Source organism: Bombina bombina, chromosome 1 (assembly GCF_027579735.1).
Source record: "Bombina bombina isolate aBomBom1 chromosome 1, aBomBom1.pri, whole genome shotgun sequence".
NCBI classification, from domain to species: domain Eukaryota; kingdom Metazoa; phylum Chordata; class Amphibia; order Anura; family Bombinatoridae; genus Bombina; species Bombina bombina.
Window position 1 is genome coordinate 1,362,470,465 of NC_069499.1, and position 24,464 is coordinate 1,362,494,928.

Below are 24,464 nucleotides of genomic sequence, written 5' to 3' on the forward strand. Positions count from 1 at the left end.
TTCAGGAGGCTGCTGTCCAGCAGTCTCATAGGCTAAGCGTATTATGCTACGAAGCCAAAAAGAGAGAGAGGTAGCCGAAGCCTTTTGACCTCTCCTCTGTCCAGAGTAAACGACAAACAGGGAAGAAGTTTGACAAAAATCCTTAGTTGCCTGCAAATAGAATTTCAGGGCACGGACTACGTCCAGATTATGCAAAAGTCGTTCCTTCTTTGAAGAAGGGTTAGGACACAGAGATGGAACAACAATCTCTTGATTGATATTCCTGTTAGTAACTACCTTAGGTAAGAACCCAGGTTTAGTACGCAGGACTACCTTGTCTGAATGAAAAATCAGATAAGGAGAATCACAATGTAAGGCAGATAACTCAGAGACTCTTCGAGCCGAGGAAATAGCCATCAAAAACAGAACTTTCCAAGATAACAGCTTGATATCAATGGAATGAAGGGGTTCAAATGGAACGCCTTGAAGAACATTAAGAACTAAGTTTAAGCTCCACGGCGGAGCAACAGACTTAAACACAGGCTTAATCCTAGTTAAAGCCTGACAGAAAGCCTGAACGTCTGGAACTTCAGCCAGACGTTTGTGTAGAAGAATAGACAGAGCAGAAATCTGTCCCTTTAACGAACTAGTAGATAAGCCCTTTTCTAAACCCTCTTGTAGAAAGGACAATATCCTAGGAATCCTAACCTTACTCCATGAGTAACTCTTGGATTCGCACCAATGTAAATATTTACGCCATATCTTATGGTAAATTTTTCTGGTAACAGGCTTCCTAGCCTGTATTAAGGTATCAATAACAGACTCCGAGAAGCCACGCTTTGATAGAATCAAGCGTTCAATCTCCATGCAGTCAGCCTCAGAGAAATTAGATTTGGATGTTTGAAAGGACCCTGAATTAGAAGGTCCTGTCTCAGAGGCAGAGACCACGGTGGACAGGACGACATGTCCACTAGGTCTGCATACCAGGTCCTGCATGGCCACGCAGGCGCTATCAGAATCACCGAAGCTCTCTCCTGTTTGATCTTGGCAATCAAACAAGGAAGCATCGGGAATGGTGGAAACACATAAGCCATGTTGAAGACCCAAGGGGCTGTCAGAGCATCTATCAGCACTGCTCCCGGGTCCCTGGACCTGGATCCGTAACAAGGAAGCTTGGCGTTCTGACGAGACGCCATGAGATCCAGATCTGGTTTGCCCCAACGACGAATCAGTTGAGCAAAGACCTCCGGATGAAGCTCCCACTCCCCCGGATGAAAAGTCTGGCGACTTAGAAAATCCGCCTCCCAGTTCTCCACGCCTGGGATGTAGATCGCTGACAGGTGGCAAGAGTGAGACTCTGCCCAGCGAATTATCTTTGAGACTTCCAACATCGCTAGGGAACTTCTGGTTCCCCCTTGATGGTTGATGTAAGCCACAGTCGTGATGTTGTCCGACTGAAATCTGATGAACCTCAGAGTTGCTAACTGAGGCCAAGCTAGGAGAGCATTGAATATTGCTCTTAACTCCAGAATATTTATTGGGAGGAGTTTCTCCTCCTGAGTCCATAATCCCTGAGCTTTCAGGGAATTCCAGACTGCTCCCCAGCCTAGAAGGCTGGCGTCTGTTGTTACAATCGTCCAATCTGGCCTGCGAAAGGTCATCCCCTTGGATAGATGTGGCCGAAAAAGCCACCATAGAAGAGAATCTCTGGTCTCTTGATTCAGATTTAGTAGGGGGGACAAATCTGAGTAATCCCCGTTCCACTGACTTAGCATGCACAATTGCAGCGGTCTGAGATGCAGGCGTGCAAATGGTACTATGTCCATTGCCGCTACCATTAAGCCGATTACTTCCATGCACTGAGCTACTGACGGGTGTGGAATGGAGTGAAGGACACAGCAAGCATTTAGAAGTTTTAATAACCTGGCCTCTGTCAGGTAAATTTTCATCTCTACAGAATCTATAAGAGTCCCTAGAAAGGGAACTCTTGTAAGCGACCTCAGAAATGCCAGAACTATCTCTGTATGAGACTTGGCAGTTTGAAAACTTGACGCTTGTATCAGAATGTCGTCTAGGTACGGAGTCACCGCTATGCCTCGCGATCTTAGTACCGCCAGAAGTGATCCTAGAATTTTTGTAAAGATTCTTGGAGCCGTAGCTAATCCGAAGGGAAGAGCTACAAACTGGTAATGCCTGTCTAGGAAGGCAAATCTCAGATACCGGTAATGGTCCTTGTGAATCGGTAAGTTAGGCTGCAAGAGAATGACTGAGTATGATAGGTGAGGGGAGGAGCTATATAGCAGCTCTGCTGGGTAATTCTCTTGCAGTTTCCTGTTAGGAAGAGATATATTCCATAAGTAATGGATGACCCGTGGACTGACTACACTTAACAGGAGAAATAGTACTCACTGGTACCATTTAAAATAAAAAACTCTTGATTGAAGAATCTAAACTAACACCTCACTTTACCTCTTCCTATCACTAACACAGGCAAAGAGAATGACTGGAGTGGGAGGGAAGGGAGGAGCTATATATACAGCTCTGCTGTGGTGCTCTTTGCCTCCTCCCTCTGACCAGGAGGCGATATGTAAGTAAGGATGAAATCCGTGGACTCGTCATATCTTGTAAAAGAAATAATAATTTGAGGGGTATCCCTTATATCAAAAACTAGAGCCAATTCATGAAAACCTATGGGATTTAAATATCCTAAATTAGTTCAAACTAAAAAAAGTTTTTTTGTTAACCTGTTATAATTATTAGTCAAACCTCGTTCTGTACAGTGAGGTATGGGACTATGACATCTCCCACTGCAAGAAGATTACCAGCTGAACTCCTTCTTTTCCCTCTGTTTAGAAGGCATTCTGAGGGATCATATGGTCCTCAATAAGGATAAAGAACCCCTATCAACGACATGAAGATAAGAGCACTGGGTAGGCTAGGGGATTGCTGAGAATATGGGGTGGAGCAAAGCTGTTGAATGTATGGGTGTTTTGCCTCCTCCTAGAGTACAGGGAAAGTAATTCCACATGTGGGGATCTTGTGGACACTCACCGTCTTTTATTGAAAGGGTAACAGGCCAGCAAGTTATTTCTCTGGCATTTAAAGTGTACAATTTTATAGTAAACTGAAGACAAATATGTATCAGTAAAAAACTTTTTATTGATTTTTTTTCAAATAACTTGTGTATAATATAACTATTTAACTAAATGCTGAGAGGTAAAACAATTTGAGACATGTCTTTTTCAGTCAAGGCACTATCTAAAACAGGAGTTAGAAAGTTAGAAAGGATAAGTGGAGAATGTGGGGGCTCCTATAAATTCTGAATAGTTGGTCAGCATGCTAAGGCACTGTGGCTGAGCTCTGTAGCAACCCAAGGGTTGCAGGTTCGATCCCCGGCAAGGTCCACTCAGCCTCTCATCCTTCTGAGGTTGATAAAAGGAGCAGCGTCTTGAGACCCTTACGGGTGATTAGCCGCACTTTACAAGTACCCAATACATACATACAATATCCTGTTAATAAGTGGATCATAGATATGCATAAGCTAGGAACATAGGAGTAATGACAAACACTGCTATAAACTTTAATGTGAAATGAAATTATAACACAGGAAATTATTTTTACATATATAAAGCAGCTCACCTTAGCAGCTGCATCTGTGCCACCAACTTCAGGGGTTCCAGGCCTCTTATTTCCCTCTGTAGGCTGCTTCTGTGTTTTAGGGTTGCTGCTTTGAGAGTTTTCTATTTATGAAAAATATTACAGTGATAAGTATCTCTCTTTACTATTCTTCAATTCTTGAGCAGTTTATGAAAATCCTATTGGACAATGATTCTTAGCCTTTCAAATGCCAGGGACCAGCTAGTAATTTTCTTAAATTAGTGTGGAACAGTTCTGAAAAAAATACAGCAGGTATAATATGCCACTCAAAGCTAGTAACATAAAATTTCTATTTTGCTCTGCATATATTTGTCTGTAGTACAGCATAGTAATAATCTGTCTAAGATCCCAATCTTTAGAGAAACAGAAAAAAAATCTGTTTTAATTTTTAGTGTAATGTATAATCTGTAAGAAATAATCTTTCTTTCTAATGGTAGTGAGAGTCCACAAAATCGTATTTTTACAAATGGGAATACATCACCTGGCCACCAGGAGGAGGCAGACACACCCCAACCAAAGCATTCAACTACCCCTCCTACTTCCCCTTCCCTCCGAGTAGTTCTTTGCCTCATCTAGGAGGTAGGCAGAGATGGAAAATTTGGACTCCTATCCAGGACCCGTGGGTACAGGAGATTATTTCCCACGGCTACAGGATAGGCTTCAGGTCTCAATCTCAAGAGGCAGGTTTCTCTTGTCCCAAGTTTCAAAAAGACCAGAAAAAAGGCGTTTTTTTCTTCAGTGCATTTCAGATAATCAGTCTATGGGGTGACTGTTCCAGTTCCTGTGGGAGAAATGGGCAAGCGGTTCTACTCAAATCTCTTTGTTTTTCCAGAAAAATGAATAATCTATGCTTACCTGATAAATTATTTTCTTTCCTGGCATGAAGAGTCCACGAATCCATTCTAATTATTTGTGGGAATTCAACTCCTGGCCACCAGGAGGAGGCAAAGAACACCCCAGCAAAGGCTTTAAGTATCCCTCCCACTTCCCATAACCCCCAGTCATTCGGCCGAGGGAATACTGAAAGGGAAGAAGACACCAAGGGTATAGAGGTGCCTGAAGTTAGACCAAAAGCCGTCCTATATAGACAAGGGCGGGTCGTGGACTCTCCATGTCAGGAAAGAAAAAAGAGTTTATCAGGTAAGCATAAATTTTGTTTTCTGTCCAATAGCATGGAGAGTCCACAAATCCATTCTAATTACTAGTGGAAATCAATACCCAAGCTAGAGGACATAGAATGGAAGGGAGGGAAAAACAAAAAAGGCGGACCTAAACTGAGGGCACCACCATCTAAAAAACATTGCTCCCAAAAGAAGCCCCAGCTGAGGCAAAAACATGGAAAAGGAATGTAACTAGGACTAAGCGGGCGCCTGCAAATGTGCGCTAAAGAAGCCTCGTTGCTTGCCAGCAAAACTTAGAAAAAGGGCAGAAGATTGACCGAAATCTTCAGTAACCTGGAAAAAGAAATGCAGAGCACGAAACTACATCCAGGTTGAGTAAGACGTTCTTTCTGAAAAGAAGGAACAATAATTTTGAACAGAATTGCAGTAAAAAAAAACACAGTAGAAAGAAATCCCAATTTGTTACGAAGAACCGCTTTATCCACTTGTGAAAAACAGGATAAGGAGGATCACACTGTAGAGTTGAAAAGTCTGAGACTCTACGAGTAACACAAACAAAACTAAAAATAGAATGCATAGGCTCCAACTGCGCTTGATGCAGATTCGAGAATAAGAAGAAGGCTCCCGGGAGGAGCAACAGATTTAAACACAGGCCTGATTCTGGCCAGAGCCTAAACAAAGGACTGAACATCTGATGGATCTGCCAAATATATATGTAACAGAACAGAAAGGGCAGAAATCTGACCTATAAAATAACTAACAGACAAACCCTTCTCCAGACCTACTTGGAGAAAGACAAAATACGGGGTACACTGTCGATACACCACTGTAAAACCCGAGATTCACATCCGAAAAGGTAAGAGCGCCAAACCTTAAGGATTCTTACAAAGGACAGCTTACGAGCCTGGATCAATGGACAATAACCCTTAGAAAAACCTTGCATATACGAAAACTAGACACTCAATATCCGTGTAGACAGTCTCAGATTTGGGTGAAGAATCAGCTAGAAAAGCCCACCAGAACTGCTTGCGGACCTCTTGACCTGGATCCAATCTGGAAAGCTAGGAGCTTAGACAAGAAGCTATCTGAACCCTAGGGAGAAAAATATACCTACTCAGGGATCTTCCTCCCATTTGACCACACCTGGGACGGGAAAACAGAAATTTGGCAGAAGAGTAACTCCAAGAATGCAAGTCACCTCGTCCATAGCTAAGGAACTCTATGTTCCTTCCTGATGGTTGAAATAAACCACCAAAAGAAGATTTCCGATTGAAATCAGATAAACTGGACCGAACTCAGAAGGGGTCAGACTATCAGGGCATTGAATCCAGCTCTCAACACTTTATAATTATAGGAAGGACAGAGACTCCGACTGAGTCGAAATTCCCAGAGCTCCTAATGGACCCCAAACTGCTCCCTAGCCAGAAGGCTGGCCTCTGTGGAAACACTCTCCCAGGAAGGTCTCAAGAAGCATGCTGCCTTGAAACTGGTGGACCTGAACAAGCCAACAGGTCAGAGAGATTTACGTTGGTTAGTCTAGGACCATCCCCCGATAGAGGCAGGAGCAGTCCTCAATTCCAGGGAGGGAAACTGTTACCCAAGAAAGAGAAATAGCCCTCCGACAATCATGGAGAATTACAGATACTTAATAGTACATACTCCTGATTTCTTCATCTCAGATAACGACTAAAATAGGAATAGAACCCAGGGCTGGTAAATAAAGTTGCAGAGGATTACCATTGGGCTACAGGTAGACCCAAAGAAGGAATACAAGCCACAGCAATAAAACAAAAAATAAAAAAACAAAATTTATGCTTACCTGATAAATTCATTTCTCCTGTAGTGTGGTCAGTCCACGGGTCATCCTTACTTCTGGGATATTATCTCCTCCCCTACAGGAAGTGCAAGAGGATTCACCCAGCAGAGCTGCTATATAGCTCCTCCCCTCTACGTCACCTCCAGTCATTCGACCAAAGGACCAACGAGAAAGGAGAAGCCCAAGGGTGTAGTGGTGACTGGAGTATAATCCAAAATATTTTTTAGCCTGCCATAAAAAACAGGGCGGGCCGTGGACTGACCACACTACAGGAGAAATGAATTTATCAGGTAAGCATAAATTTTGTTTTCTCCTGTTAAGTGTGGTCAGTCCACGGGTCATCCTTACTTCTGGGATACCAATACCAAAGCAAAAGTACACGGATGACGGGAGGGACAGGCAGGCTCTTTATACGGAGGGAACCACTGCCTGAAGAACCTTTCTCCCAAAAACAGCCTCCGAAGAAGCAAACGTGTCAAATTTGTAAAATTTGTAAAAAGTATGAAGAGAAGACCAAGTTGCAGCCTTGCAAATCTGTTCAACAGAAGCCTCATTCTTAAAGGCCCAAGTGGAAGCCACAGCTCTAGTAGAATGAGCTGTAATTCTTTCAGGAGGCTGCTGTCCAGCAGTCTCATAGGCTAATCGTATTATGCTACGAAGCCAAAAAGAGAGAGAGGTAGCCGAAGCTTTTTGACCTCTCCTCTGGCCAGAATAAACGACAAACAGGGAAGACGTTTGACGAAAATCCTTAGTTGCCTGTAGATAAAATTTCAGGGCACGGACTACATCTAAATTGTGTAGCAGACGTTCCTTCATCGAGGAAGGATTAGGACACAAAGATGGAACAACAATCTCTTGATTGATATTCCTGTTAGTGACCACCTTAGGTAGGAACCCAGGTTTAGTACGCAGAACTACCTTGTCTGAATGAAAAATCAGATAAGGAGAATCACAATGTAAGGCAGATAACTCAGAGACTCTTCGAGCCGAGGAAATAGCCATTAAAAACAGAACTTTCCAAGATAACAACTTGATATCAATGGAATGAAGGGGTTCAAACGGAACACCCTGTAAAACATTAAGAACTAAGTTCAAACTCCATGGCGGAGCAACAGTTTTAAACACAGGCTTGATCCTAGCTAAAGCCTGACAAAAAGCTTGAACATCCGGGACTTGTGACAGACGTTTGTGTAAAAGAATGGACAGAGCTGAAATCTGTCCCTTTAAGGAACTAGCGGATAAACCCTTTTCTAAACCTTCTTGTAGAAAAGACAATATCCTTGGGATCCTAACCTTACTCCATGAGTAACTCTTGGATTCGCACCAATATAAGTATTTACGCCATATTTTATGGTAAATCCTTCTGGTAACAGGCTTCCTAGCCTGTATTAAGGTATCAATAACTGGCTCAGAAAACCCACGTTTTGATAAAATCAAGCGTTCAATCTCCAAGCAGTCAGCTTCAGAGAAGTTAGATTTTGATGTTTGAATGGACCCTGGATCAGAAGGTCCTGTTTCAGAGGTAGAGACCAAGGCGGACAGGATGACATGTCCACTAGATCTGCATACCAAGTCCTGCGTGGCCATGCAGGTGCTATTAGAATCACTGATGCTCTCTCCTGTTTGATTCTGGCAATCAATCGAGGAAGCATCGGGAAGGGTGGAAACACATAAGCCATCTTGAAGGTCCAAGGTGCTGTCAGAGCATCTATCAGAACCGCTCCCGGATCCCTGGATCTGGACCCGTAGTGAGGAAGCTTGGCGTTCTGACGAGACGCCATGAGATCTATCTCTGGTTTGCCCCAACGTCGAAGTATTTGGGCAAAGACCTCCGGATGAAGTTCCCACTCCCCCGGATGAAAAGTCTGACGACTTAAGAAATCCGCTTCCCAGTTCTCCACTCCCGGGATGTGGATTGCAGACAGGTGGCAAGAGTGAGACTCTGCTCAGCGAATTATCTTTGATACTTCCATCATTGCTAGGGAGCTTCTTGTCCCTCCCTGATGGTTGATGTAAGCTACAGTCGTGATGTTGTCCGACTGAAACCTGATGAACCCCCGAGTTGTTAACTGGGGCCAAGCCAGAAGGGCATTGAGAACTGCTCTTAATTCCAGAATGTTTATTGGAAGGAGACTCTCCTCCTGATTCCATAGTCCCTGAGCCTTCAGAGAATTCCAGACAGCGCCCCAACCTAGTAGGCTGGCATCTGTTGTTACAATTGTCCAGTTTGGCCTGCTGAATGGCATCCCCCTGGACAGATGTGGCCGATAAAGCCACCATAGAAGAGAATTTCTGGTCTCTTGATTCAGATTCAGAGTTGGGGACAAATCTGAGTAATCCCCATTCCACTGACTTAGCATGCACAATTGCAGCGGTCTGAGATGTAGGCGTGCAAAGGGGACTATGTCCATTGCCGCTACCATTAATCCGATCACCTCCATGCATTGAGCTACTGACGGGTGTTGAATGGAATGAAGGACACGGCATGCATTTTGAAGCTTTGTTAACCTGTCTTCTGTCAGATAAATCTTCATTTCTACAGAATCTATCAGAGTCCCCAAGAAGGGAACTCTTGTGAGTGGAAAGAGAGAACTCTTCTTTTCGTTCACCTTCCATCCATGCGACCTTAGAAATGCCAGTACTAACTCTGTATGAGACTTGGCAGTTTGAAAGCTTGAAGCTTGTATCAGAATGTCGTCTAGGTACAGAGCTACCGAAATTCCTCGCGGTCTTAGTACCGCCAGAAGAGTACCCAGAACCTTTGTGAAGATTCTTGGAGCCGTAGCCAATCCGAATGGAAGAGCTACAAACTGGTAATGCCTGTCTAGAAAGGCAAACCTTAGATACCGGTAATGATTTCTGTGAATCGGTATGTGAAGGTAAGCATCCTTTAAATCCACTGTGGTCATGTACTGACCCTCTTGGATCATGGGCAAAATTGTTCGAATAGTTTCCATCTTGAACGATGGAACTCTTAGGAATTTGTTCAGGATCTTTAAATCCAAGATTGGCCTGAAAGTTCCCTCTTTCTTGGGAACTACAAACAGATTTGAGTAAAACCCTTGTCCTTGTTCCGACCGCGGAACCGGATGGATCACTCCCATTAATAAAAGATCTTGTACGCAGTGTAGAAACGCTTCCTTCTTTGTTTGGTTTGTTGACAACCTTGACAGATGAAATCTCCCTCTTGGGGGAGAGGATTTGAAGTCCAGAAGGTATCCCTGAGATATGATCTCTAACGCCCAGGGATCCTGAACATCTCTTGCCCAAGCCTGGGCGAAGAGAGAAAGTCTGCCCCCCACTAGATCCGGTCCCGGATCGGGGGCCCTCGATTCATGCTGTCTTAGGGGCAGCAGCAGGTTTCCTGGCCTGCTTGCCCTTGTTCCAGGACTGGTTAGGTTTCCAGCCTTGTCTGTAGCGAGCAACAGCTCCTTCCTGTTTTGGTGCAGAGGAAGTTGATGCTGCTCCTGCTTTGAAATTACGAAAGGAACGAAAATTAGACTGTCTAGCCTTAGCTTTGGCTTTGTCCTGAGGCAGGGCATGGCCTTTACCTCCTGTAATGTCAGCGATAATCTCTTTCAACCCGGGCCCGAATAAGGTCTGCCCTTTGAAAGGTATATTAAGCAATTTAGATTTAGAAGTAACATCAGCTGACCAGGATTTTAGCCACAGTGCTCTGCGCGCCTGAATGGCGAATCCGGAATTCTTAGCCGTAAGCTTAGTTAAATGTACTACGGCATCTGAAATAAATGAGTTAGCTAACTTAAGGGCTTTAAGTTTGTGTGTAATCTCATCTAGTGTAGATGATTCAAGTGTCTCTTCCAGAGACTCAAACCAAAATGCTGCTGCAGCCGTGATCGGCGCAATACATGCAAGAGGTTGCAATATAAAACCTTGTTGAACAAACATTTTCTTAAGGTAACCCTCTAATTTTTTATCCATTGGATCTGAAAAAGCACAGCTATCCTCCACCGGGATAGTGGTACGCTTAGCTAAAGTAGAAACTGCTCCCTCCACCTTAGGGACCGTCTGCCATAAGTCCCGTGTGGTGGCGTCTATTGGAAACATTTTTCTAAATATCGGAGGGGGTGAGAACGGCACACCGGGTCTATCCCACTCCTTAGTAACAATTTCAGTAAGTCTCTTAGGTATAGGAAAAACATCAGTACTCGCCGGTACCGCAAAATATCTATCCAACCTACACATTTTCTCTGGTATTGCAACTGTGTTACAATCATTCAGAGCCGCTAATACCTCCCCTAGTAATACACGGAGGTTTTCCAGCTTAAATTTAAAATTTGAAATATCTGAATCCAGTCTGTTTGGATCAGAACCGTCACCCACAGAATGAAGTTCTCCGTCCTCATGTTCTGCCACCTGTGACGCAGTGTCTGACATGGCCTAATATTATCAGCGCACTCTGTTCTCACCCCAGAGTGATCACGCTTACCTCTCAGTTCTGGTAATTTAGCCAAAACTTCAGTCATAACAGTAGCCATATCCTGTAATGTGATTTGTAATGGCCGCCCAGATGTACTCGGCGCTACAATATCACGCACCTCCCGAGCGGGAGATGCAGGTACTGACACGTGAGGCAAGTTAGTCGGCATAACTCTCCCCTCGTTGTCTGGTGAAATATGTTCAATTTGTACAGATTGACTTTTATTTAAAGTAGCATCAATACAGTTAGTACATAAATTTCTATTGGGCTCCACTTTGGCATTAGCACATATAGCACATGTATCTTCCTCTGAATCAGACATGTTTAACACACTAGCAATTAACTAGCAACTTGGAAATGCTTTTTCAAGTAATTTACAATAATATGAAAACGAACTGTGCCTATAAGAAGCACAGAAAAAATTATGACAGTTGAAATAAATAAATTATAGCATCAAATCTTTGTAAGAAATATACAATTTTAGCAAAGGATTGTTCCCATTAGCAAAGGATAACTAACCCTGACAGCAGAAAAAATATACAAATAAACGTTTTTTATCACAGTCAACTACAATCTTCACAGCTCTGCTGTGAATGATTACCTCCCTGAAAACAAGCTTTGAAGATCCCTGAGTTCTGTAGAGATGAACCGGATCATGCAGGAAGAAAATGAACCTCTGACTGAGTTTTTTGATGCGTAGTAAAAGCGCCAAAAATGGCCCCTCCCCCTCACACATAACAGTGAGAGAGATCAGTAAACTGTTTAAATTTAAACAAAATTATTGTCAAGTGGAAAAAACAGTGCCCAAAACATTTTTTCACCCAGTACCTCAGAGAAATAAACTATTTTACATGCCAGCAAAAAACGTTTAACCTCAATAAATTAATTGTTATTTAAAACCCTATTGCAAGTCCCTGCAAATTAGGTTAAGTCTATGCATACAGTATAAATCCAGTGAAGTACCATTCCCCAGAATACTGAAGTGTAAAATATACATACATGACAGCCTGATACCAGATACATCTACTGTATTTAAGGCTGAGTTTACATTATAACGGTATGGCAGGATTTTCTCATCAATTCCATGTCAGAAAATATATAAACTGCTACATACCTCTTTGCAGATTAATCTGCCCGCTGTCCCCTGATCTGAAGTTTACCTCTCCTCAGATGGCCGAGAAACAGCAATATGATCTTAACTACTCCGGCTAAAATCATAGAAAAAACTCAGGTAGATTCTTCTTCAAATTCTACCAGAAAATGAATAACACACTCCGGTGCTATTATAAAATAACAAACTTTTGATTGAAGGTAATAAACTAATTAAAATCACCACAGTCCTCTCACACGTCCTATCTATTCGTTGGGTGCAAGAGAATGACTGGGGGTGACGTAGAGGGGAGGAGCTATATAGCAGCTCTGCTGGGTGAATCCTCTTGCACTTCCTGTAGGGGAGGAGATAATATCCCAGAAGTAAGGATGACCCGTGGACTGACCACACTTAACAGGAGAAAACAGCTTATGAGCACCCAATCAAGGTGCAAGTAGCTGCAGTTGATCTTGACTGCAAACCTTCCGCTTGCTAGGCAGCTAAGCTAATTCTCAGGCTACTACAGCTGGTTGCAGAATGATGTATTCACTGTGATTACTTGCTGTCAGCCAAGATCAAAACTATCCCCATATAAGAAAGATATGCAATATTGCTTTGCAATAAGAAAAACTGAAAAATACATAAGCTATGGTAGAAAGAAGGGATAAAACATTTAAAAGGACAGTCAAGTCCAAAAAAAACTTTCATGATTTAAATAGGGAATGTAATTTTAAACAACTTTCCAATTTACTTTTATCACCAATTTTCCTTTGTACTCTTAGTATTCTTAGTTGAAAGCTAATTCTAGGAGGTTCATATGCTAATTTCTTAGACCTTGAAGACTGCCTCTAATCTGAATGCATTTTGACCACTAGAGGGCATCAGTTCATGTGTTTCATATAGATAACATTGAGCTCATGCACGTGAAGTTACCCTGGAGTGAGCACTGATTAGCTAAAATGCAAGTCTGTCAAAAGAACTGAAATAAGGGGGCAGTTTGCAGAGACTTAGATACAAGGTAATCACAGCGGTAAAAAGTGTATTTCTATAACAGTGTTGGTTATGCAAAACTTTGGTATGGGTAATAAAGGGATTGTCTTTCTTTTTAAACAACAAAAATTCAGGTGTTGACTGTCCCTTTAAATGCTTAAATCCCCTTAGCCTGAATAGTAGAAAAATCATATGATAAGCAGACACAATGCTTATAACAATATCCAGGAAAAACTACTTCAAAAGAGATAGGGATAAAAAGCCAATGTTAACATCCCTAATGGCACATATTAAGGAAGATAAAGTAAGCAGGAACAAAGCTTAAAACAATAGCAAATATATACCTCTACTATAGACAGAGGGATAAAATATTTAAATGCTAATATGTTCTTTAATATGTACAGTAGACAAAGGAAAAATAAGCAGAAGACTGCATATAAGCAAGAGAAGAGATATTTCTACTGTAAAGGATAGGGATAACATAGCTAACCAGCCCTAAAAAATGCACCTTAAAGGCAACGTAGAAGAAAAAAATTAAAATAAGCAGACATAATGCTTATAACAATTTCAGAAAAGTTTCTTCTACTGAAAGAAAGGGACAACTACTGTTAATAGTCCCTAAAACATATATCTAATATGTATAGCAGCGAAAGAAAGATAAACAGATATGATGCTTATAACAATATCAAGTATATACCTCCACTGAAAAAGGATAGAGATAAATAGAGTAAATGATTATATTCCTATGTTAAATATGCACAGCAGAATACTGCAAATGTACAGCAGAAAATGATTAAGATAAGCAGACATAATGCTTATAGCAATCTCTATCCTATGGTTTACTGTATAAAGAAAAGGATAAACCAAGTAAACGTTAATATTCCAAAACATACATTCAATATGCACAGCATACAAAAGATAAGCAGACATAATACTTATAACAATCTTCTGTATACATTATTAATGCAGACAAATAGGGATAAAACATGAAAATGATAATAATCCCTAAAAACATATTTAATATGCACAGCAGGCAAAAGATAAAATAAGCAGACATAATGCTTATGATAAAATCTATCATATATTATACTGCAGAAATATAGGAATCATGAAAATCTAAATAAATCCCCAAACCATACACTGAACATGTCTGGAAGACAAGAGAAAAGAGAAGCAGACATTCTGCTTATAACAAAATTTAGAAGATACTTAGACCTGAAAGTATAGGGATAAACCAATGAAAAGATCATTATTAAACATAAACATATTGTATACCTCAGGTTCAGACCTCATGAAAGGTTGCAAACAGGAGGGTGATCCTATATAAACACACTCCAGCACAAAACTATTAGAGTGACGTTATTCCGGAATATTATAGTACACACAATCAAAAATACCTGCGTTGTGAAATCAAACAGCTAGTGTGACAAATCAATTCACAAAATCTTGAATTAACCAATACGTAAATTAATACGCTGCAACCGACATGAAGCAGTTTCAATACTGAGAAAATCTCATTCTCCAAAATATATAGAGGACAAGGATAACTATAAAAATCAGTCCTCAGGATAATTCATGTTGCAAAAAGAAACATGCATTCAATACCAGTAAACATCTGCTCTTCATCTGCTGCACCTTACTGCCAATCCCTTCACTGGCTTCCTCTTGCCTCCAGGATTAAACACAAAATTCTCACTCTGACACACAAAGCTCTCAACTGCACTGCTCCCTCCTACATCTCAGACCTTGTCTCCAGATACTCTCCCTCCCATCCCCTTTGCGCCACTCATGATCTCCTACTCTCCTCCTCTCTTGTTACCGCCTCACATTCCCGTTTACAAGACTTCTCCAGACTGGCTCCCAACTTATGGAACTCTCTTCCTCGCTCCACAAGACTCTCCCCTCGTTTTGAAAGCTTCAAGTGCTCCCTAAAGACTCTAATATTCAGGAATGCATACAACCTACACTAACCTTCCTATCTCCACTGCTATTCCCTTGAACCCCTCAGCAAGTAAGTATATGATCCCAGCTGTTTGTAGTTCACCTTCATAAGAGCTGACTACAACAGCACAACTCTCGGCAGGGCCCTCTACCCATTTGATCCCAGTAAATGTTATTTCGTAAACCACCTATGTTTATAGCGCTGCGGAATCTGTTGGCGCTCTACAAATACCTGATAAGAATAATAATCTGCAGAGCAGAGATAAGGGGAAAATATGAACAACAGGAGAAAAGTATATATGATGATCATTATATCATAGTCTATAGCTATCAGACAGGGACATATTGATAGGTATACGTCTGTGTCTCTGATATCAGCATTTAATGAGGATAAAGAAAAACAGAATGTTCACAAGGTGCAGTAACAAAAACAGCTACTAGATGGCAGGAGACATTAAGGAAATTCAGCGAAAAGGAGAGACCAATCTTTTGACTGAAATAAAAAACAGCAGTCTACATCCTTCACACATAAAGTCCGTATCTCAGGACACCACACATAGGGAAATAAAAGGCATACACTCTTGCATATATTCCTAGAAATATCTGCACCTAATCAAATCTCTTTCAATTCACTTCCAAGAGAAAGGATTATGGTGTAACTCACAGTTACGGCTGCCATCATAAAATAAACCATATAGAGAAATAAGAGAAAAGGCATATAGTTAGTTATGCTGAGCAGTCTCGCAATGGTAGCACGCAAAGCACGCCAAAAACATTGCCAATGGCGGGAAGAGATGCGGCGCAACAAGTAAGATACTTAAAGGGACACTGAAGCCAATTTTTTTCTTTCGTGATTCAGATAGAGCATGACATTTTAAGAAACTTACTAATTTACTCCTATTATCAAATGTTCTTTATTCTCTTGGTATCTTTATTTGAAATGCAAGAATGTAAGTTTAGATGCCAGCCCATTTTTGGTGAACAACCTAGGTTGTCCTTGCTGATTGGTGGATACATTCATCCACCAATCAAAAACTGCTGTCCAGAGTGCTGAACCAATAAAAAAGCTTAGATGCCTTCTTTTTCAAATAAAGATAGCAAGATAATGAAGAAACATACATAATAGGAGTAAATTAGAAAGTTGCTTAAAATTGCATGCTCTATCTAAATCACGAAAGAAAACATTTGGGTTCAGTTTCCCTTTAAAACGGTGCTGTCTATACAGTGCAGAGAAATAAAAAAGAGACGCATAGTGATCCGCTACAAAATCAGTGCACCACACTTGACACCATTAGAAGCGATCAGCGCCATAGGAGAGGGAAGCTCTAAGTATGTCTCAGAATAATAGTAGTTTAATATATTAAGAGGTCCGCGGCAGTGCGGCCTGACATAGAGAAATAAATTACTACCCATACACATGAACAGGAGCTCCAGTGTTGAACAGGATCCTAATTTAAGCCCCACATACGGCCAAATCTATTAGTTCTTCATGTCTGGGTCAAACTCGTGACCATTCAGTTCAAGGGTATAGGAAAGAACCACTAGACCATGAGACGTTTTCCAGAAGTCCCTAATACTCAGAGATAGAGCCGTGGCCAGTACCTCTGTCACCAGCATACTTACGCTGGTTGCTAGAGGGTCTAAATACTCCATTTCGGAGCTCACAGAAAACAGCGTGCGGTGCCTCAACTCAATGTTTTAAACAGAGGTGCCGCCTCTGAATTTCCACGAGTAATTAGAATGGATTTGTGGACTCTCCATGCCATTGGAAAGAAAGAAGGCGCTTTTCGTCCTATCCTAGATCCTAAATGTCTGAACAAGTTCTTGAGGGTACCCTCCTTCAAAATGGAAACAATCAGATCTATTCTCCCTCTTGTCCTCCAGGAATTTATAACCAGGGTAGACTTGAAGGATGCATATCCTCCAATCCATCAAGATCATCATTAGAATCTCAGGTTTGCCTTTCTGGGCAAACATTTTTAATTAACGGTCCTTCCCTTTGGTCTAGCTATGGCTCAGAAACAAACCTGTTAGCAGTGGTCAGACTGAAGGACATTGCCGTTTCTCCTTACCTGGACGATATCTTGGTTCAAGCTCCATCTTCTCAGTTAGCGGCCTCTCACACAGAGAGGTTTCTCTGGTATCTTCAGAGATATGGTTGGAAAGTAAATCTGGAAAAGAGTTCTCTTGTACCTCAGACAAGAGTAAGTTTTCTTGGAGTTATTATATATTCTGTGGTTATGAGGAATCTTATTCTGATCATTCCACACATTAAGTATCTACATCTTGGGTTTTCAAGAATGAAGCTTTGGTAGAACAGATTTGCAAAGCTGCTACCTGTTCTTCTTAGCATACGTTCACAACATTTTACCAGTTTGATGTTTTTGCCTCTGCAGAGGCTTTTTTTGGCAGAAAGATTCTTCAGCGGTGGTGCCTAGTGTTTAGGTAACTGCCTTGCCTATTAATCTTTTTTTATGGTGGACTCCACAGCTTGGATATAGATTCCCATTTGTATCAATATGATTTTGTGGACTATTACTACCATTAGAAAGAAAAGAAAATGTATTCTAACCTGATACATTCTTTTCTTTCTTGGTAGTGAGTGTCCACAAACCTGCCTTTTTTATTGTGATTGACGGCAGTTCCAGTTTGCACCTCTTTCCCCTTGTATCTCACTTACTTTTCCCTATCCTCGGATATGAACTACTGGTAGGGAAGGGTAAGTAGGAGGGATAGTTGAATGATTTGGTTGGGGTATTTTTGCCTCCTCCTGGTGGCCAGGTGATGTATTCCCATTTGTAAGAATAGGATTTTGTGGACTATCACTACCAAGAAAGAAAACATTTTATCAGGTAAGAATACATTTTATTTTTTAATTGGTGACATAAAATGTTTCTTTCTACCCCAGAGAATGAACAATTAAAAGGACATGTGGGTGTAATGTGGGGTATGGTTGGGGCTAAACAAGCAGGTCTGGAAATAATGAGAGGTCACACAGTTTAAGGTTATAAAATTAGGACAGATAAAGATATGTGTGCACAGTGTAGAGACAGGTGTGTCATTATTAGGGAATGGAAAAACATGTTATTATGGGCAGAAAACAGGATACAGTCATTATTCCACTTTTTTCTGAGTTTGTGATCTGGATAGGTTGATGCTCATGATTTTGGGTGGGAGGTGTAACTTTTTTTTTGCAAGGATAATAGGAAAGAGGTAGGCATGTCTGATTTTCTGAAGGAAGAATAAAATTAAAATTCTAATGGGGGGGGAGCACGTGTTTCTGAATAGGAGAGGCTGGTGTTTCTGGCTTTGGAGGGAAAACAGAAAAAACTAAATGGAGAGTCCACAACGTCATTCCAATTACTAGTGGGATATTCAACTCATGGCCAGCAGGAGGAGGCAAAGAGCACCCCAGCAAAGCTGTTAAGTGTAACTTCCCTTACCCATAATCCCCAGACATTCAGCTGAAGGAAAATGGAAAAAGAAGAAACACAAGGGTGTTTACAAGGGAGGTTTACTCAAAAAAACTGCCAAATTATAATGAAAAAAGAGGGCAGGTCGTGGATTCTCCATGCCCGGAAAGAAAGAAATTGATCAGGTAAGCATACATTTTGTTTTCTTTCCTATGGCATGGAGAGTCCACAACGTCATTCTAGTAGTAGAAGTGGCTTTCTGACCCTTATGCTTTCCAGAGAAAACAACAAACAGGAAAAATGGCGAAAATCTTTAGTAGCTTGTAAGTAAAATTTTAGAGCACGTACAACATCCAAGTTATGCAAAAGACGTTCCTTACGAGAAGAAGGATTAGGACAAAAAGAAGAAGACGCCATCAGATCCAACTCCGGAACCCCCCACCTGAGGGTTATCCTGGAGAACACTTCAGGATGGAGAGCCCACTCTCCAGAATGAAAAGTCTGTCTGCTCAGAAAATCTGTCCCCCAGTTGTCCACTCCTGGAATGTAGATGGCAGATAGGAGACAATCGTGAGCTTCCGCCTACTGCAGAATGCAAGTCACCTCCTTCATGGCCAAAGAAATCCAAGTTCCTCCCTGGTGGTTGATGTATGATAAACCGAACTAAAGATAATTGAGGCCAAGCTGACAGGGCATTGAAGATTGCACTCAACTCCAAGATGTTTATGGGAAGAGAAGACTCTACCTGAGACAGACCACAGGCCCTGAGCTCTCAGAGAACCCCAAACAGCTACCCAGTCTGACAGGCTGGCGTCCGTGGTCACAATCACACAGGAAGGTCCCAGGAAACAAGTGCCCCGAGACAGATGTTTCTGTGAAATCCACCCACGGGAGAGAGTCTCTTGTTAGGGGGTCCAGATCTATCCTCTGTGATAAATTTGAATGGTTTCAGTTCCATTGACAGAGCATGCAAAGCCGCAGCAGCGCAAATGGAACCAAACAAAAGGAATGATTGTCCATGGAAGCCACCCTCAGACCAATCACCTCCATGCATTTAGCCACTGATGGACAAAAAGCAGACTGGAGGGAAAGGCAAGAAGTTTGGACTTTCTGACGTCCGTCAGGAAAATCTTCATGGACAGGGAATCTATGATTGTCCCTAGAAAACATACTCTTGTAGTTGGAACTAGAGAACTCTTTTTCAAATTCACCCTCCACCCATGTGAACGTAGAAAAGACAACATCATCTCTGTAAGAGATTTTGCTAGTTGAAAAGATGACGCCTGAACCAAGATGTCGTCTAGATAAGGCGCCACAGCAATTCTTATCACTGCCAATAGGGCTCCCAGAACCTTTGTGAATAATCTGGGAGCTGTGACAAGACCAAACGGAAGGGCAATAAACTGGAAATGCTTGTCCAGAAAGGCAAACCTTAGAAACTGGTAATGATCCCTGTGAATGGGAACATGTAAATACGTGTCCTTCAGGTCTATGGTCGTCATGAACTGACCTTCCTGAACCAATGGAAGAATGAAACGAATAGTTTCCATCTTGAAGGATGGAACCCTGAGGAATTTGTTGAGGCACTTTAGATCTAGGATGGGACGAAAAGTTCCCTCCTTTTTGGGAACCACAAATAGATTTGAATAGAATCCTAGACCTTGTTCCTCTAGAGGGACTGGTACAATAACTCCCAGTGAGGATAGGTCCTTTACGCAATTTAAGAAGGCCTTCCTCCTTACCTGGTTTGAGGATAGCCTTGACAGGAGAAATCTGCCCCTTGGAGGGCAAGACTTAAATCCTATTTTGTAACCCTGGGATACTATGTCCACAGTCCATAGATCTGGGACATCGCATATCCAAGCCTGTCGAAAAAGAGAAAGTCTGCCCCCCACCTGATCCAACATTGGATCGGGGGCGGACCCTTCATGCTGATTTAGAGTCAGCGTAAGGCTTTTTGTTTTGTTTTCCATTGTTCCAGGGCTGGCTGGATTTCCAAGTGGACCTGGATTGGTCTGGTTTGGAGAGGAGGACTTCTGTCCTTTAAATTTGCGAAAGGAACGAAAATTAGAATGACCCTTAGGTCTATTCTTGTCCTGAGGTAGGAAAGATCCCTTTCCACCCATAATCTCTGAAATGATCTCCGCCAGACCAGTCCCGAACAAAGTTTTACCCTTATAAGGTAAAGCCAAAAGCTTGGCCTTTGAAGAAACATCAGCTGACCAAGATTTTAACCACAGAGCTCTGCAAGCTAGAACAGTGAAGCTATACATTTTAGCTCCCAGTCTAATTACCTGCATGTTGGCATCACAGATAAAGGTATTGGCCAGTTTAAGAGCTTTGATCCTATCTTGGATCTCCTCTACCGTAGTCTCTTCTGAAATAAGATCAGACAGGGCATCGCACCAATAAGATGCTGCTCCCGCAACCGTAACAATACTCACCAAAGGTTGCCACTGTAATCCTTGATGGATGTACATCTTTTTTAAATATGCCTCTAGCTTATTATCCATTGGATCCTTAAAAGAACAACTATCCTCTATAGGAATGGTAGATCTTTTTAGCTAGAGTAGAGATAGCTCCTTCTACATTAGGTACGGTGTGCCATGAGTCTCAAATAGAGTCAGCAACAGGGGAAAAAGAAAAAAAAAACAGGGGAAGGGGAAAAATAAACCCCTGGCTTATCCCATTCCTGAGCTATAACTTCAGATATTTTCCTAGGAACAGGAAAAACATCATCAGAAGATGGAGAATCATAAACTCTATCCAATTTAGAAGACCAAAAGTTCAGAGTCGTCCAAAGTAGCTTGAACCTCTTTCAGTAGTAACCAGACATGTTCAAGCTTAAATCTAAAATTAACCTCTTCAGATTCTGAAAATTTCGCCACCAGTGTCAGAGTTAGAAATTTCCCCTTCAGAAGCTACTGAAGTATTCTCCTCATCAGAAAATTGAGAAAGGTTGACCAGCGCAGAATTAGAGGGGTCAGAAGCCTTACTAGCAGACAAATATTTAGATTTCCTCTAACGCTTACCTGAAGAAGGGAAAGCTGACAAAGTCGCCGATACTGCAGAAGTAATCTGAGCGGCAAAATCCCCAGGTAAATAAACACCCCCAGGAGGTTGAGATAACACAGAAGGCACAGTATGGGAAACAATTAAGGCTTGGGACGTTTGAGGAGATAGCTGAGGCTTGTCACTCACAGCATTATCTTGAGAGACATTTGGCTCAGAAGGGAGTAATTTGTCTTTAAATTTTAAAGTTTTAGATAAGCATCAGGAACAAAATTGAATTGGCAAAACAATTTGAGCCTCTAATCATAGTAAGCATTTATCAACAGACATAGATGGATTTACCTCCATAATTACAGAATTCAGCTATTAAATAATATTGGATTTTTTTTTTTTTATTAGAAATTTAAAGAGCAATAAAAAGATCCTTCAAAGCAACCTCAGATTGTCTGAAGCTCCTACCAGACAGGATTGTACCCCACTAGTCAGAGGAAGTGAGAATTTCCTGTAAGGATCTTCTCCTTTCAGCACAGAATGAGCCGTTGATAAGAAAAATGACAAAAACTAAAGCCGACAGAGCTCCACAATGCGATACAAGCTCACTAAGCTCTGCTCCGATATACCGGAAGTGCAGGCGTCATGTGAGAATATCGAAAAACTAACTGCGACACGAGAAGAGCGCAAAAAAGTAAGCTCACAATTTCCTTTACCGTTATGTAAATAAGCCTCTCTGAAACTGATCTAAATATGTCAGATCACATAAATACTCTAATATAGTGCCCTGCATTCTGCTGATTTAATCAGAATGTAGCATCTTTCCTCTATCAATTCACAATAAAGGTTATGAGTCCCCCAGCCAAATTAATAAAATATAAGTCTCTCACAGAAACCCATACAGTGTCATATCCATTCAAACTATGAATCCTTAACTAATAAGGATATCTATGTCCCAGTTGGGATCCATATGAGGATTTAACCTCTTAAGTGCTGCTGTCTTTCAATACCTAGAAGGCAAAGGCACCTTAGATCCAGCTGCAGGACAGATGCTGCTACATAGGTGTGACAGGCACTTCACTCCCTGTTATGGACCTGTAGGAAAAGAAAGAACAAAGTAACTAACTCTGGCTTTCTACAAAGTGGTAGCAAAATGTTTAAAGTAAAGCAAAGACTACCTCGCCACCTTTTAACTGCTAAAAGCCACCTCTACTCTTACTAAAGAGATTGACAGCTAGACCCCAATCCTTGCTTGCAGGGAAAAGTACCCATAAAAGTATTAAATATCTTTAGACACCAACTTCGCTCATCCTCCATTGACAGAGGCAAAGAGAATGACCGGGGATTATGGGTAAGGGAAGTTACACTTAACAGCTTTGCTGGTGTTCTCTTTGCCTCCTCCTGCTGGCCAGAAGTTGAATATCCCACTAGAAATTGAAATAACGTTGTGGACTCTCCATGTCATAGGAAAGAAATATGTCTACTTTGTTTGCTAAACAACATAAGAAGACAATTTGGAATAAGCACCTGACAGGACCATGGAGAGGACCAGCTCTGCATTCGCGCTGCGGGGATTAATGATGTGCTGCTGAATAAGGAAATGAGCCACTTCCACTACGTTGTTAAAAGAGCGCTTGAGGATCTTCTCTGCCCAGTTACAGATTAGAGCGCAGGCAGCATTAATCACATCATTATTGTATGACTGCACCAGGTCTGTCAACTCAGACTACAAATAAAGGGGGAGAAAATTGTATTAAAACAGTCCTAGAAACAAAGTAACATCACAATAACTAATATGGACACTAATATGTGAGGGAAAAGGATAAGAAATAAGATAAAAATAGAGAGGTTGAAGAATAAGAAAAGGTTGACAAGCTGAGAAAAAAAACAAGCTACAGACAGGGGAAGCTGAGAATGATAGTGATGATAGAGGGCACAGTTTCTATAGCCTTACACTTTCTGTCATCTTCAGGTCAAGGCTTGGTAATGGAGGCATGCTCACCATACTCTTTCTTCGTAAACCACTGTAACAGTATGTTTTACTTTGTTAAGGAAATTAATGTACAGGACATTCATATCTAGAGCAGCAGCAGAGACTTATCTGGCTATTTACACTTGAAAAAACATAATTTATGTAAGAACTTACCTGATAAATTAATTTCTTACATATTGGCAAGAGTCCATGAGCTAGTGACGTATGGGATATACAATCCTACCAGGAGGGGCAAAGTTTCCCAAACCTCAAAATGCCTATAAATACACCCCTCACCACACCCACAATTCAGTTTTAACGAATGGCCAAGTAGTGGGGTGATAAAGAAAGGAGTAAAAAGCATCAACAAAGGAATTTGGAAATAATTGTGCTTTATATAAAAAAAAAATCATAACCACCATAAAAAGGGTGGGCCTCATGGACTCTTGCCAATATGAAAGAAATTAATTTATCAGGTAAGTTCTTACATAAATTATGTTTTCTTTCATGTAATTGGCAAGAGTCCATGAGCTAGTGACGTATGGGATATCAATACCCAAGATGTGGAATCCACGCAAGAGTCACTACAGAGGGAGGGATAAAAATAAACAACAGCCAAATGCTGAAAAAATAATCCACAACCCAAAATATAAATTATTCTCATGAAGAAAAGAAAAACTTAAAACATCAGCTGAAGAATCAAACTCAAACAGCTGCCTGAAGAACTTTAGTAAATGTATGCAAAGAGGACCAAGTCGCTGCTTTGCAAATCTGATCAACTGAAGCTTCATTCTTAAAAGCCTACGAAGTGGAGACTGATCTAGTAGAATGAGCTGTAATTCTCTGAGGCGGGGCTTGACCCAACTCCAAATAAGCTTGATAAATCAAAAGCTTTAACCAAGAGGCCAAGGAAATAACAGAGGCCTTCTGACCTTTCCTAGGACCAGAAAATATAACAAATAGACTAGAAGTCTTCCTGAAATCTTTAGTAGCTTCAACATAATATTTCAAAGCTCTCACCACATCCAAAGAATGTAAGGA

At 41.4% G+C, this 24,464-nt stretch overlaps 1 protein-coding gene across 1 annotated transcript in view; it reads right to left on the minus strand.

Moving 5' to 3' along the window:
* The window catches only part of RFX5 (regulatory factor X5), a 496,889-nt gene that overhangs the window by 84,810 nt on the left and 387,615 nt on the right, over window positions 1-24,464 (minus strand). The window contains exons 8-10 of the mRNA XM_053703857.1: window positions 23,406-23,487; window positions 22,979-23,177; window positions 3,619-3,719 (exon numbers count right to left, since the gene is read on the minus strand). Of these exons, the coding sequence (XP_053559832.1) occupies window positions 3,619-3,719; window positions 22,979-23,177; window positions 23,406-23,487 (382 nt within the window). The remainder of the gene's footprint in view (window positions 1-3,618; window positions 3,720-22,978; window positions 23,178-23,405; window positions 23,488-24,464) is intronic.